At 40.2% G+C, this 17,334-nt stretch overlaps 1 protein-coding gene across 1 annotated transcript; it reads right to left on the reverse strand.

Annotated features, from left to right (window-relative positions):
* Positions 1–5,133: 5,133 nt before the first annotated feature.
* hapln1a (hyaluronan and proteoglycan link protein 1a) lies at positions 5,134–12,595 on the reverse strand. The gene is made up of 4 exons (XM_070904215.1): positions 12,511–12,595; positions 7,217–7,561; positions 5,753–6,052; positions 5,134–5,585 (listed from the first exon to the last, which is right to left on the reverse strand). Exons 1-4 carry the CDS (start codon positions 12,593–12,595, stop codon positions 5,296–5,298), a joined length of 1,020 nt encoding a protein of 339 aa, XP_070760316.1. The 3' UTR covers positions 5,134–5,295.
* Between the last annotated feature and the right edge of the window lie 4,739 nt (positions 12,596–17,334).

Genomic DNA, 17,334 nt, shown 5'->3' on the forward strand with positions numbered 1-17,334 from the left:
CCCTGAGACGAGAACACATGGCCGATGCTTGTGTGGAAAGAGGAAAAGGATTGTCAAAGGAAAAGCACAAGAGAAAACTCATCAAAGAAACTAAGAGGATAACCGGCAGTTTTCTTGCATTTTGGATGACGATGGAATCTTATGAAGTGCCTTTTAAAGAGATGTTGATACATGACTTTTCTTATCAAGGGGCACTGTTTTATAACAATGCCAATGTGGATAAAATACTTTCAGCTGGCTACTGGAAAAGCAAAAAGTACACTCATCATTATTTTTTAAACTGCGGAAGTTCTTTGTTTGCCCTTAGCTTGTCAAATACTACATTCATTACTATTACCTTTGTACACCGACTGTGCTATTTAAAATCACCATAAGTGTTCCTTATTCATAGAAAAAAAAGCTGTTGTGAAATTATAGCGCTTATGTTATGTAAAGGAATCCATTATGTTGTTGTGCTGTTTTAAGCTGGACTTCATTTTAATGATCATGCACGCATATGCATATATATTGAAGTCCTCAAATTTTTAAATATGTTTATTCCATGTCAAGAGACCCATGTTTGGCTTCTCAAAACACAAATGCAGGCATCAGTGGCAATTAATGATCATGCAAAGGACTCATTGTTTACATTAGAAGAATTTTAGTAGTAGTTATTCAGATTCCAGATTAATAATACACCCAAGTCTGGGGAAATTTCACTAAATCGCTCAGTTTACTACCTTTTTAGTGGTGGCAGCTTTCAAAATACCAAATTACCACCTTTCATTAGCTTCATCATCTTGTCAAAATAATGTTTATGGATAGATTTCTATAAAGAGAATTTTTTAAAACGTATTTTGTGTGATATTTCGCAATTTAATATGAGAGAGTGCTTACTGATAAAGTACTTACCGATAAAGCCTTTATCCACTGATGGAAATCCATCAATTATTTTAAAAAGAAAGAAGGGAAGTGTGGCTGAAGTAGCCTGTATTTTCTGCTCATGTGTGTTCAGCGCATAACTTACAATTAGTTGCCACAGCATGTTTACAATAACTGTTATGCTGTTCATAATTACACATCAAAGAATCTTGCTCTCACCTGTTGCTGTTGTGCTGTAGCTTGTGATGGTTTTCTAGGTAATGCTTTTCTTCTGCACACTTAACTTTTCTGTTACTGTGGTCAATTGGAATCAGCCATTGAGAGAATGTATTTTGTGAAACACTCAAAAAGACTTGAACGTAATGGCTGTTTAGGCAGAGATGCATGTAATTTATTTTCAAGCTGCTCTTGATCTCCTTACTTTTATACTGACAGGTAAAATATGATGCTGTCATCTGGCCCAGAAGTGCTCTTCATATATTATTACTGTATGTTCAACAGGAGACCAGCATCAATCACAGACTGTCTAAATGGGATGCATTGAAGATGAAAAGTTACTTAACGGTACAATGGATTTATATGTCTTTTTACATCTTTAATGCCAACAGTGGACCAAAGAAAACGGAGGGCCCCATCGGCTGCAATAATGTTGTCCAGTAACATTAACAAAATATTTGTACACAGATGGTTACATTGTTTTGTCTGCCTGTGAATGTTTTTGTGTGTGTTTCAGCCTTAATGTGCATATATCATTTTATATTTATAACATTTTGTTTTTTTATTTTACAATGTGAATGTCTGGAATGTTTGTGAATTTTTTTTATGAGATCAAACTGTTTTTTTTTCCTGCTTTAAATCACCAAAGAAATAAATATATGAATATTATATGCTAATAACATTTAATTTGGACTTTTTACAGACATATTGGGAAAGGCATTGGGAACACATTTGGTGTTTGAGTGAGTTGAGTTGTATGTTTTCTACAGATGTTGTGGTTTCCTCTTTTCAGTGTTTCCTTAGTTTTCAAAGACATGCAGGTTTCGTGGCCATAGTTTGTCTTTCTGTTTTGTAGCGCTTCGATGGAGTAGCAACCTTTTAACAGCATTTCTTTATTGCATGCTTGGAAAGTGTGCCTGTTGTCTCTTTCACTAAGGTACATTTTGTATGGAGTAAGTAGTGCGGTGATTTCACCAGCAGGTAGTGCTGTCAGACTAAGCCTTAAACCTGAGTTTTTGTCTGCTCAATACCATGGAAAAGGGTAGATATTTCATTCCCTTCCATAAAGCACCTCCACAACTCATGGAAACTAAAAATAATGTGTAGAATTTACACACAATTCTGTGAATCACAATCACTGTCTGTAGAACATCATACCAACGTCTCAAGTGCACGTCTGAAAAATGACATGCTCTACAAGCCTCTTGGTAGACAGACGGTTCATTCATTGGGAGCAGATAGAAAGTGGCAACATGAATTATAGCAAACATATGGAGGAAGACCTGGATTAGGGAAAAGTGACGCAATTGCTGAAATGGCTGATGCTGCAGAACCGCAGACCTGCATAAGTATACCACGCTATAGTTTTTTTTAAGTCGATAGCGTGGCTGTAGGTGGCTCCTCTTTAATGTCAAATACTTCTTATGCCTACATGGTGGTGCATAAAGGAAGCAGATGAATTCCCTTGGTGTAAAAACAGAAACTTTTACAGTACACCACTATATAGTTCACCACTATTCCCAGAGCACCTCCTTATACAGCAGTGACTTGAAGTTCACATTGACACTGCCTAACAGCACAAAGCACCATTACCAGGCTAATAACGTCAAGTTGGTCGATGTAATCTTTGTGTAAGTTGGGGTTGCTGTGGTTTTCACTGCGACTGCCCACTCTGTCATTAGAGAAGACTTGGCTTGTGATTAAAGGCTGCTCCTGGATGCCCCAGTGAGAGTAAAACCTACATTTTTGCCTCATGAAATGCAGATGTCTCATGGGTGATCAGCGGAAAAACCTAGACTTCTCACAGCCCAGGTCTCTCTGGGAATTAACAAGCTCACTAGGTTTGGAAAGGAAATGCACCCTGGCTCTTCCTGATAACTTCCTGGGCTTGACAGGCGCCTCAGACTCTGTCTAGTCCAATGCAGAGTGTCTATCATTCACTCATTACTCTGCTATTTTCCTGTCAAGTTGCTTAATCTGAATATGTGTGAGTGACAAGCTTTTGGAATGTAGCATCATCAGACTTGCTGAAAGCCAGCACAACATTTGATTGGTTAAAACCACAGAAGCAAACCAACTTAAATGTTCAGCATTACAAAATCAGTCGACAATGGTCATCTACAACAGCAATTGCTCATCAATTTTACTGTTTGCTTCCAGCATAAAAAAAACAAAGAACAGCTCACTTCATGCAACAAGTGTGTAGAAACATAAATGTTTTGTGCATCGTGCACCTCAAATGTGTAATGATATAGTTTACTCCTCAGATTTTATTAGAAAATTCAACATCATTATTAACATTTTCTATGCTGAACAAAATGTGAAAAGTTCTGCTCAATCTCTCTTTTTCTTCTGTTGCTATTAACCTAAATCCGACCCCATTCCCATGCCTTCCCACAGACTGTGGTACTGTTTCCTTTGTCTAACTTGGTGGTGGGCTGGCAGCCTGGCACTGAATAAAAAAATGCCAAAGAATAAATAAATGAGAGAAGAGTCTAATCTTGAATCCTCTCAAAGACATGGGTTCATGCCAGATACATGGCCCCGAATTTGGCAGTTTAAACAATAGTGTTTAAATCTCTGCTTAAACCTCTGTTATCTCCACATAATACACACCGATGTGGTTCCATTGGAAATAAAAATGTTCATTGTTGAAAAAGGGACACTTTCAAAAATTGTTTTAAAAGTTGTATTCTTTATTTCAAACTGCTTTGTTGAAAAAGGTACATGGCGATAAGATACGAAAATACCTTCACCTTTTATCTTGCGCAAGTGTGTACAAATGCACAAGCGTGACAACATTTTAAGTTTTGCTTTTACAAACAATGTATCACCATATTACCACATGTAACCTGCAGTAAGTACCATATGTCAGTGCCCAGGGTTAGAAAACGTTTAAAGGGATGATGTAACTAATGTAACAAAATATCAAATTATTTTTATAACTGATATCTAAAAAGGGTGCTATCTTCTGGTTGTGGCACACCTTTAGATTACCAGCTCTGTACGTCCAAATACCCACTGTGGTCCACAGGAAACTAAACTAAAGCTTATTCAGATCCAGTCACTACAGCATGACTATCAACACATCCTTACTTAGGAGTGTAAGTGACCATCAGTATTACTCAGGTCTTGTACCATTTACAGCTCATACCTCAGAAAGAATTAGTGAAACAGCAGTCAGAGTGGATTTCAGCCCATACATATTAGTTGTACCTGTAACTACTGTAATATTCAATTTCTTGTCTATCTTAGGGAATTGCTACAACTGTTCAATCAGGGTTATGTTTTGATAAAAGGTTGTGTTCAGGGCAAAAGGGGAAGATCCGTACTCATTCTGCATTCACTCTCTGGCTGGAATCTTGCTGTTTTGTATGTGTCTGATATAAATTGTCTGCACACAAAACAAAAGTGGCAGAATCTGTATTTTTTTCTTAAAAAAAACCCATTATAAACATGTAAAAACAATTGTAGTGAAAAACATCATTTAAAAAGTAAAAAAAACATTTTGTTAAAATAAACAAACTGTATGAGGTTACAATAGTAAAATGTCTTGCAAATTGTAATTGGGAGTTGATCTAATGGGAGCTATCAATGCAGAATAGGTCACAGTCCATCAAGACATTTACATTCATTTTCTTGTTAAACAGTAAATTTGAACTCCTCAGATGGAAAAACTACAGTTTAAGAGGTGAAAAAAAGAGCTTCAATCTGATTAGAGAGGGATCCAGCTGGATACTTACTGCACCATAACATGTATATAGCCTATCACATTGTTTCGTTCTTTAGACAAATTTTAAAGCAGCAAACATCATCTGCACGTGAGCATAAATGCTCTAAATCTTTAACTTCACACATCTAATCATTCTGTGGAGGACAAACCAAACTTGATGTTTCACAACCATCAGGGTCTTGTCTCTGTCACATCATTCGTACATTTAACACTGTTGCCCTTTTACCAACAGCCTGTGTAAAATTAATGAATGCAGTTAGAGAAAAACAAAACTTAATGGCTACAAAATATTTTGTCATTCATTGCATATGGATGTAAAATAGACAGTATTACAGTAGGAGTTAAAAATGGTTATCACAGTTTCAGAAAGGTACTGAGTTCATGCTAATTAAGATCCAAAGCTTGTCTGCTTTATTGTTGATTTTACTGGTTGTGGTTGTTGCTGCTCTTTGGTGGTTATGGCTTCCCTACTCCTATCTACCCCCTCACTGCTCAGCCTTGTAGCAGTAGACGCCGTGAGACTTTTGATCTTTGTCTGGGAATCCAACTAAGCGCACTGCAGGTTCTGTGGGGCTGCAGTTCTTGCGGGGCCTGGAGATGGGGTAGCGGACACTTCCGTCAGCCAACCAGCCAGCATCGCAGCGATCGTAGCCCTCGAGCTTCCAGGCGGAGTATATGTGGCCCACCTTGGCGATCTCTGCTCCATCGTCTAAGCATGCCTGCACAGCTTCGTCAAAGGTCAGCCTGTTGGGTTGGACCAGCCAATAGAAATGTCCTGACAGCAGAGAAGGCAAAACAGATGGTAGAAAGATTCAAGCAGCTATTTCCTATTTTTTACATATTGGTTTACCAAGCAAGGCCATATATAGCAATTCTTTAATAAAACCATGAATTGCAATGTGTTCCCTTGTACAATAATGAATCAATGAAACAAAAACTCACCCTCAAGAGCAGAAACATAGCAGAACACGTCATAGTGGCTCTTTTTGTCACGGTGGCCATAGTTTCTGACACCAGGCTCACTGTTGGAGCCACCACAAGGCTCTCTGGGTTTGGTGATGGGATACTGCACTGTGCCGTCACTCAGCCAACCAGCATTGCACCAGTCCAGACCCTCCTTCCAGGCCCCAACCAGCTGATCATAGGTGGCGACAGTAGCATTCTGGTCCATACAGGCCTGCACAGCATCGTGGAAGTTCAGATTGTAGCGGCCCACAGGGGGGTGGTATGGGAACACAACACCTGAGTGAGGCAGAAGAGATTTAATGAATGTGATAATATGTCAACCTATCAGTCTATGTTTAGTTTTATGGTAGTGACTGTAGGCCTATTAGTCTTTCAGGTCTAGCAACTTGCAAAATGTCAGCAGTTTGCTAACTCATTAATTTTGTGCTTGTCTACCCTTCTGCATGGAAGAAAAGATCACCTTATGCAAACTAGGTGTTAAGTCCTGCTGCATTAAAGATCAAAGCAAGGTTCTCTACTTTAACTGCATGAATCCAACAACAAGAAGAAAAATAATAATTCAAAAGTGAATCTACACATCAGTGCTATCCAATTCAAGAGAAATATGCACATGAAGCTGTAAATTTAATTGCAGAAATCCTCTGATAGTTCACTCATCATGGTTCCTTCCTTATACCAAGATGTACCTCAAGACATTATCAATTGTACTTTATGATTACCAAAAGATTTCCCAAATTTTAACAGCTGTATCAAAGTAGCACATGGTTGATATTATTCTATTCACTCAACTTTTGTCTAAAATTACATGTGCGTGTCCAGCCTCCACCCAGATTGATCCAGATTGATCCTTCACAAATGTGAAAAACTATCAACAAAAGGTGGGTGGGAGCTGCCTTTTGGAGCAGAAGAGCTCTAACATACTGCAATGATTTAGTGTGTCATCATGCAAGCGGGAATGCAGGAATCTATGCATATGTAAATAACCCTAACTTGCATGAAAAGCAGTTTATCTTTGTATAGCACATTTTAAAAGGAAAATTCTTTACCCATCAGATAATAAAATCTGATGAGTCAGTCAGATGTATGAGGATATGGAATAGAAAAGATGCAAAATGTGTTACTGTTTACTTATCCTGAATCCTATTCAAATGTAATCATGACTGAATCATTACAGCGGTTTGGATAAATCAGCATAAGCTGTCTGCTCTTTTCTTTTTCTATTTCCACAAGAAAAGGAAATGTTGGTTTTCAATAACCAGAAACAAAAACATTGTTGAGGAACATGATTTTTCCTGAACTATGCATTTTTAAGAGGGAAAGGACACATATAATAACTGGTGAAACAGCGCCTAATGTCATCACAGCTGCTATATTAACTTATTCATTAAGGCCCATCCCTAAGCTATGTTTCTAAACATATATAAAAAAAACAGGATTTACCGTCAGTCAAACCCCCATGTACTTCTAAGACAAGCTCTTGCACACTGTCTTCCATCCCGTTGATGATCTCACAGCGGTATTTTCCCATGTCATCCATGGCGACATCAGTTATTACTATGGAAGCATCTTCATTGTCGAGCTCCTGCAAGAAGACACGGTCCTCAAAGCTTCCATAGGTCTTCTTGTGGAATCCCATTGAAAGCAGGACATCCTCATTCAGTGCTTCATCATCTGCCACCTTGGTCCATTTGACTCGGACACCAATGCTACCAAAGGATATGGTGTCCTTGGACAGGAGCCGGCAGGGCAGGGTGACGTTGCCTCCTAGGTCAGCCAAAACCTTAACTGGAAAAGAGGAAAACATGATACAACCTTACTGATGGTGACTACGCTTGTGGTACTTGGACTTAAACTGGAAAATATTATGTAATGTTATAATATAAATATATTTTACACATTGATTCCAAAGATTGCATCTAGAAATTTTTACTTTGATTTTGTACTTGGCATGAAACTGATGCAGCAATGGTCTGTTTGAGAAAACACCATAAAAGGAAAAATGCCCGAACACAGCTTTTCCCAATTCTTCCTTCTTTATTGGTCTTTCTTTTTTGTATATAATTGTTCCACAGCATATTTTGGCATGTGTGTGCTGTATGTATTATTGTACAATTTCCCCCCGGGGATCAATAAAGTATTTCTGATTCTGATTCTGATTCTGATTATATTATACTACACATGCATACACACGTGCAGTTAAGTATTCTTGCACGCAAAACTATCAAAGAGTTTGGGGGTATCCTGTTTGGTTTATTAGATACTGTATTGGACACCAGCCAGTCTTCAGCCCCCAGAGCCAACCGTCCCCTTCAGTCTCCTTCCTGCTCTTGCCAGTCCTGGCACTTATAAATGTTTGCTTCCTCAGCATTAACCCTCAAAATGAAGTGCTTATCTTTCATTCGCTCCATCTGATTTGTGTAAAGTATATCAGGCACCAAATAAAATAACAGGAAAGGTTAGCAGATAATATAGTTAATGATATACAGATTCTAGCGTATTTACTCTGTGCACCCCCCTTTCCATCCTCCCTGTCCAAACTAGGCCACCCTTTAACTCGGCACTCGTCATTTATGTCTCACCATGGGTTCCCACAATCTCATTGACCTCCATGTTTAGACCTCACAGGGCTTGCTTAGTTAAGGAGACCCCAACCAGCAAGGGGTGGCCTTTGCCATATAATAATAAGCACCAGATGGATGTATGTACATGACCTCTGACCCCCACCACCACAGGTACAGCCTTGAACAATCAATTTTGTAAGTAGAGTCAAACTCTGCAATGGGCACAGGACTTGTAAGATAATATGGTAATTACATAACGGAGTAAAGCAACTGGCTCTTTCGCTATAAGTGGTCTGCAGACATAACTATTAATCTTATGTAACCAAGTCGTTTTTTGGCAGAATCCAGGTTCAGTGCTTCAACATCGTCCCTTGAGTGTCTGTTGCTACATCTCATGTTCACTGAAGAAATACCCGAATTGCTCTGCTTCTGATTTATTTTCTTCCCACTAATTCACTATGGATGATTTGTGTCTAAACCAGTCTGTCTCTCCTCTCTGACTGAGGATGCCAGCATTTGTGTTGAGGCGCCTCACTTTGAGCAGCAACACCAGAACCATGACTGGAATACTGTGTCACTGGCTCTTCAACAGGGAAAACGTTTCCCACATGAGCAATACAGGAAATAATTAGAGCCACTGGCTTGCTGCCTTCCGCTCTGATCAATCCATAACCTTCTCCCCAACACACATGAACATACACGGAGGAGTGACACTGAGACGACTTCTAATCAACCCCATGCCTAAACTGTCCCAATACGCCATTATAACCACTCAGTAGACGCGTGTCTGGACTTTGTTCAATGGTGCTCAGATCATTAGTATTGAGCTCTTCCGCAGAAGGATTTAATTAGCAGAAGCCCTGCTGACAGACCTAATCTACCCTTCAGTCCAACTTCGTGCCACTTTTCATTCCATTTTTTAATTTCTTTCATTAGACTGCAAACCTTCTCATATGCCAGAGACTACTTCTATTACCCAGTCACCACACCCAGTAGCCTCACTCGCCTCTTAGCTGGTCAACAAGATGCCAGGTATTTTATGAGCTCGAAAACACCCTTTTGCCGCTGCTAATTACTAATGTCTTCGAAAGCAGCGCAGAGTTTAAACGCAGTCTGGACAGGATTTCCTCTTTGCCTGTTTTGTCAGTGAGGAATGACTCACAGCTTCGCAGTGCCTCATAAATTCTCTGCATGGGTAGCAGTTGCATGAAGTGTGATTGAAACCTGAGGGATCCAGAATGACTAAATTGCTCATCAAAAGCCCTGGCAAAAGTGAAGGCGGTGGTGATGTCAACACCAGCTTGCCAGATATGATGCCACCCAATATTTATGCTTAAAAATGAATTTTTTTTCCTAAATCTTACTTAGGAAATTAGAGTACAGAGGATGAAGGGGTTTGTTGTCCTGTCTTATGGAAACACTGATCTGTCTGGACATAAAAACCAACTGCTGGATGTGGTTTGTTATCCTGAAATGTGAGACGGGAGGAGGGAATTGATTAAACATCACAGTACCAAGAAAAGAGCTTGGAATTAATTACTGTAAACATACTAACCTAATTCCATACAGATCAATAAAAATAAAGCATAATAAAGACCTCTGTATCTTGGACATGTCATATGTTCTGGAGCAACATTGAAGGTGATAATGCCTGAGAGACGGCAGTAGCTGACAGAGAGACAGGCATGCTGAAAGTAATTCCACACTCTTTCCTGCCCCTGCAGTTACCGGCAGACACATGTCCCACAGGAGAATGTGGCCCCGACCATGTGGGGCACACTGCACTCATAAAGCAACAGCCGGTTATGTATACTTAGCCTTTCAGGAAGAGAAGGGAGCCTTTCTTTTCTTTGTCACACCTCAAACCACATCCTATTTAAGTAAGGTGGTGCCGTATTGTCACATTTAACATAAAAATGGGTCGTCAAATAATTCTGACTGGTTTCTTTCTGAAATTTCTGTGGAGCGCAGCTGGGAATGAAAACACCACAAAGAGGTAAATGAACACATGTGCATGACAATAAAAAAGCTCTGCAGCTGCAGCCAAGACCTACTGCCATTTTATGACTGAGCACAATTCTGTGTTAGAGGTTGTATTAGCAAGTGATTGGAACCATCTGCTTCTTTGTAACACTGAACTGTAAACAACATTACAGTGGTCCAAGTCTACTCAGTGACCTATATATTCTGAAAATACAAGAGTCTAATTATGCTGTTAAACCCCTAAGCCTAATTTGCACTTTAAGTTATTGAATGAACAAAATGTTTAATTGGCTCAAATCTCTCCTCTATGAAAGGATGGAAATCATCAGAGAGCAGTCACTGCATGTTTATATCGGTGTGTGCATAATGTGCCACACCCTCTGACGGGGCAGCTAGACATGAGATGCTTTACAGCATCCTACAGCTTTGTTCTCTTCTGCTGTTGGCCTGTTTGTGTCAATGTGGAGAAAGATTTAACAAGCACAGCTGGGACAAACACAGCAGGCCAACTCCTACACACTAATTCCAAAAAACTCTTTCCTGCAAGCACAAACACAGAGTGTGGGAGAGTATCCCTCACATGGATACACACATGCAATCCTCTGCATACATTCACAGTAGACTGTCATCAGAGTCATTTGTGAATTAACGCAGATGCAATAGCACCAAAACCTGGCTCCATCATCATCTCATCTCCCAGCCTTAACACATTTTCAACTCAGCCCCCAGCCTCAGCCCATTTCCGGCCAAGCTCCTTTTCCCACCCAGCCCTAGCAACCGGGCCAAGCCTCAGTAACCAACAACTACAGTAAGCATTAGCCTTAACAGACTATTACCTCACAGGGAAAAACAGAGTAATTTGGCTGCTGTTCAGCATGGGGCTCTATACGTTTGGCTGCGGGTCGTTAATCTTAACTTCTCTCCTGTCAGGGCGCCTGTTACCATGGCGGATTTCCAAAAGCTCCCAGTGCCAGAGTGAGTCAGTAGGTATAAGGACAGGCAACGCCCCGTGAGCCGACAGAGAATACACTGCTCATATGGCTAATAAAAGTTATACTGTATGGAACAATTTGGATTGAACTGGACTGTGCTGAGCCAATGCTTTTACGTAAGGCAGACAGTGAGGTCATGTATAAACATACATGTACTGTATAGACACACACATACACAGACACACAACTGTGACATCACTGGCCAATGGGAGCAATTTCAATGTTTGGATAAAAAAGCATAATCTCCTCCCAGAGTGAAACTATTCTCCCCACAGACAGACCATTTCCTCCCGTCATGAAAGAAAAGAGCTGAGACACCCCTAATTTGACATCTACTGAGTCAGCTTGCAGGGCTGCTGAAAGCGCATTGGTTATCACTCATATAACATGAGAGCTTCTACTGTAGCTATCCTTTTTTTCTCTTCCACCACAGCGTTAGATCTATTCTGGTATATCATAGCTTGTGGTTGCAGCAGCCATCTCAGTGTGTCATCCTGTTGGCAGGTGTGGATTTGAATTTTAACAGCCTCATGATGGAGTGCAGGTGCTCCCTGATAAGACGCCTTTCTAGGTTTTCATTTTCTGTCTGCCACAGGAAGAAGACTGACAACAGATAAAATGACAAAAGGTCATGACTTTACTGTGGTAAAATTCTTCACTATTTTTACACACTGGTAAGAATTTACATCCAAAAAGGGATAAGCACTGCTAGCCCAGTTTTAGCCACTGAAGCACATGTGACCCATTTTAAGGGTACAACCAGTAGTATTAATGATTAATGGTGTGGTCGTCATTCAGTAGTGCGGGCAGCAAGCCACTGTGAATGATTTACAGTTTTCACCAGCCAGTCCAGGCTGTGGTGGTCTGTATGCAGCAAATCAATGAGTCAGTGGTGAGTCACAGTGTGTGACTGTGTGTGTGTGTGTGTGTGTGTGTTACCCCAGAGATGACTCTGTTACCTACTGCTACAATGACACTGTTGTTACACAAGCCTGAGCTGTGGTACCACTTTGCTCAGGTCCCATACACAGCTCATCCTCCTGTTCTTATTTTTCTCCATGCATGGTAACACTGCGCATACACACACACACACACACACACACACACACACACACGCATTCACAAAATGTGGTAACAAACACACACAATCACCCACATAATTCAAATTCAACTTTTTTTAATATAAATGTAATCTTACCTGTTAGAGGTGATGGAGTAACCTGACTGTATGCACTGCAAGCCAGGGTCAGGGAGATTATTGTGATGCACAGCAGACTCGTCATTTTCTCTTTTTTTTACCCAAAGGGCCCTAAAATATAAATATAAAACTTGAAAAGAAAAAACTGCACTAAGTTATCAAAGATTTAAATATTTCAGGAGAGCCAAATGATAGCTTGAACAGTTTTTCTTCTCTTTTAATTTTTATTCATCTAGCTGTCCCTCTCTCTGTCTGTCTTTGTGCAGCAGCCGCCTGTGGTGCTACTGGAAAGTTTGGGCTCCTCGGAGGTCCATACAAGTGCCTTTTATTGAAGCCCAGTATGGTGGAGACCACTCCCCCCTCCCTGCTGGCTCCCCTTTGCCACATTATTTAAGAAAAACTCCCTCCTCTCCCTTGGGAGAAAGAAGGATACAGCAAAACTCCAGACAATGAACCTGCAGATAATTATCTGGAGCAATATGTATTAGATAGAAGTTGAGCTGCGATGATTCCTGTCAGGGATGAAAGACAGTAAAAATTAGGTAGTTTAATTGAAATTAATCAGATAAGCACTTTTCCTCATTAGAGGCAGTGAGTGGAACATAACCTTAAAATATAAACTATTTTGCATCACGTCAGTGTCATGTTTTCACTCTATTAACTCTGATTCATTCTGGTTTTACGCCCCATTTCATTATTTCTGTTTTTATGGTCTCAATTGCACAAATCAAAATGAATGTTCATAAGTTAAATATTGTTGTCACACATAACTCTGAACTATGTAAATGGCCTGAACACCTCCCTCCGTCCATACAGACACACAGACACACACACAGACACACACACACACACACACACACACACACACACTTGTGCGTAGTCTTTTTGATGCAAGACCATTAAATGTAAAAGGGTCATAAACATGATGTACACAGAAGGTCTGCCTATAAGTCTTACTTTTGCCTTATCCTCCTTTGCTTCTTTTATTTATTGCTCTTCTCTCTTCCCTTTCTTTCTTTTCCCTACAGCATTTGTTCTGTACATACTTTGAGGCTAAATGTTTTCTCTGTCCCTCTTCCTATTTGGATGTGTTCAAAGTTGTGTTAAGGTAAGAGACCAAGCAGCTAATACCCACCCTCCCCACAGTTACTGTAAATTCTGTGAGCATGTTTCTCTCAGTCTCTTCTGATGCTGTAGCAGAGCAGCTCAAGGGAGGCAGGACATGGATTTGCGACCAGCCATGAGCAGAGGGGGCCTGTGTGGTCTCTCCTAAACGTTTTCTCAGCCGTCCGGATTGTCTTTGAAAGATGGCATGGCTGGGAGTGTAGCAACACGCTGCAGATGCTGTTCTGGGCCACTCCATCCCTGGAGTTATTACAGCTGGGACAACCCAAACTGTTTTCTTTCTCTGTCTCTCTATTCTCTCCTCTGTCCCGTCTGTCAATCCTTCAAACCCTGCAGAGATTACAACAGAGTACATGGTGGGCCTCTGTTGTATATTCTAAAGTCCCAGCTTGCCCTGGGCACATCCCTTCTGCCCCTGTCTCAGATCCTACAATCCCCTGGAGATCTAAACAATGGTTACATAAGACGGCCATAGGCCCATTACTCAGGGTGAAATTATAAACATACATAGTTCCACTGGGAGGGCAAAGAGACTCCTGACACAGACTGGGAGTTTCAACCAGAGCTGCAATCACCTACTGCAAGATGGCAGCATCTGTGACATACTCTGAGGATATCAAAGCCAATGTACTCTCCAATTGTAGCAATTTAACTGTTGACAGCAAGATTGCTGTAAAAAAAGCGGCCACTTCCTTCCTTCCCAGCAAACAAGCATTTGTGAGAACCTGAAAGTCTGGCAAACATGTGTTTGAAAGAAATTACTTTTGTTACAATATTCCCATTCAGTCCTGCTTGACAAAGGAACTCAGAGAAGAATAGGTTGCAGAAGCTTTGGCAGGGCTCATGCAGGATAGATACAGTATGCATGCACAATGGAAGTGTAAAAGAAACCAGTACAATCAACAATCGTGTTACTTGGCTTAACATGTGTTGCCCATCCATCCACAGATATCTGAGCCACATTATAAAACTGTAAATATTTGGGTTGTCACCTTAATTGCATTTGAAAGGGCTTGGCGGTTCATATGAGAGCCACAGTGTGGCTCTGGGTTTGGAGAAAGTGCACGGCTTATACTCATTGAGGGATTTCAGCTCAACATTAGTGTTCTCTGCTGATATAATGTGTGTGATGAAATGTTACATAATTGCTGTAATTACCAGCTCCATGAAGGGAAACACACACAGTGTTAGCAATGGCATGACTCATGATTCATAAGAGTTAATGATAGATAGGACACCTGGCTGTTAAACTTTCTCCAGTCAGGTGCCAATATATCATTGAAGAATAAGATGGCACAACCTCAAACATGTAGTATACTTGAAAGAAAGACTTTAAAACACAAATGCAAAGTTATTTCAAAGACTCCACTATGTCTCTCCTGTATGAGACACCAAGGGGTTTATTTCTGTCCCTAGTGATAAGGAAGTGAATTAAAGAAACCAACCTTAAATTTGCATGTGTCACTGTTGCAAAGCAAACAGCACTGGATATTAGTATTGGCGTCTTCATGAACCACATTTCCGTTATTGGCAATGTTGTCGGGCTAGTAAGTCTGTTCATATAAGACATATCACATTAGGAAGCATGTGTGTGTCCTTTTTTGCTTATTTCTTAATCCTGTATAAGCTTATGCATCTGTATGAACATTTGGGAGTACAGAATGTACTAGCCTGTATAGATGGTGTATTGAATGTCTTGAGGCTGAGAGTAGTCCCACCCAGAGACTTCTTCACGTGTGTGCTGTGTCAGAGCCAAGTCTCAGGGCCATGAGTACATTCACAGCTGGCTCTCTGCAGGCTGAGCTCCCAGCTCTTGGACGGATGGTACGATTCCTGTTAAATTGTAGCAGCTCTTTGGGTTCATCAGAGGCATATAGGCAGGATGGCGCGAAGCATCTGTAAAGTGACTGTCAGGACCTTTGGGAGTCTCTAATATAAACCTGAACAAGGTCAAAGCTGAACAAGCATGGGCTATCCCATGTTAGCCACATTCACATTAACCACCGCCAAACATGTGTTCCTCATTATCTGCACCAGTACAACACGTGATTAGACTTGGAAATATTTCTGAAGATGACGTGGGGATAATGCGTTTGCTAACAAGGCAGCGATGAAACAATGAACTGAGAGACTGGGGCTGGGTCTGGGTGGAATGGGAAAACAAATGTGTTGAATGGGTACATACGTTAGTAGAGCAGCACTGACGCCACACAGCTGGTGTGTCGCACTCTCGTCAACTCCATATCAGACCAGGGAGGAACAAAAAGAGCACGTTTCATTTTGTGTTTTGTAATGGAAATTCTCTGTCATCAGTTCCTGATTAGCGATGGCTCCACACATGATGGCCTTCCTTTGGCTTCTCTGGTTGTCCTGTGAGCCATCTGTGTGCAATGACTGAATGGTGGCCAGGGTGGCAGCAGCGTAGCAGAATTGTGTTTGGGTGCTGGGACATCATCGTTATCCATCTGCTGGATTTGACACAGAAAACACACAAACCACAAAGTTAAAAAACCCAAGAGGTTCAAATGATTCTTCACCGCCAAGTGGATCAAAAGATCAAAAACCACTGAAATGTAACTTGACATTTATTTTATCTAACTTGTGATGATGTCATTACATAAACATTATTTATTTTTTTGTGTAATGGAAATTTATGTTTGATTTTGTCTCACACGTTACCTATGATGGTATTATTATTTTCTATCACTTTTGTCCCACCATCGGACATATCAATATCCAGTGGTGGAATGTAAATACATTTACTTTAGTACTGTACTTTACTTAAGTGCTTCCGCTAATCCATTACATTTCGGAAGAAATATATTTCTTTACACCTCTGCATTTATCTGACAGCTGGAGTTACTTTGAAGATCAAGATTGTACATGCATAAAGCACACAGTTATCTTATAAAATGATGCACTGTAATAGATTAAACTGCACAGCAATACACAAAGTAGTTAAAATGAGCATCACTTCCACCAGCTCCAGCATTAAAAGGCTTCTTCCATAGTAATTACACAATAGTATAATCCAATAATGATAAAACTCAGCAACAACAGCCATTCATTCACGTAATGAGTAATTCTACTTTTAATACTACATTTTGCTGCTAATAATTCTGTATGCCTACTTAAGTATGAATATGGAACTTTTACTTGTAATGGAGTATTTCTACATTGAGGAATTAATCTTTTACTTAAACCTGCAATAACTGATTTTTGTTTGGACACTTTGGAGCAGCGGAAACAAGTTGCAAACAGTGACATATCATCACCTTTTAAGTTTATATGGCAAACTTGTTAGCAAACAATTGCTTTACACATCCAGCAGTTACAGAGCAACATTATCATTAATTTGGGGGCATGTTTTTGGACATCTGATGAAGACCAATATCTGACTCTTGAGCTGCTAAATGCTCCACTATATATTCACAAGCTAGTTGCTAACTCCTAGTATTTTATTGTGGAGCACTTTGTGATGTCTGCTCTTGGAAGGTGCTCTACAAATAAACTTACTGACTAACTTACTAGTAAATAAAAGTAAGAGTAAGATCTCATTACCTCTTCCAACACTGTCTAGATCCAATTATTTTTTACATGGGGTCATACTTGATATTCAATCTGCAAAACATACAGATAGAGAATTGTCTTTTTTTGCATCACAAATAGATAAAGGAAGCCAACTCTGAATCACTCCTC

Source organism: Enoplosus armatus, chromosome 4, assembly GCF_043641665.1.
Source record: "Enoplosus armatus isolate fEnoArm2 chromosome 4, fEnoArm2.hap1, whole genome shotgun sequence".
NCBI classification, from domain to species: Eukaryota; Metazoa; Chordata; class Actinopteri; order Centrarchiformes; family Enoplosidae; genus Enoplosus; species Enoplosus armatus.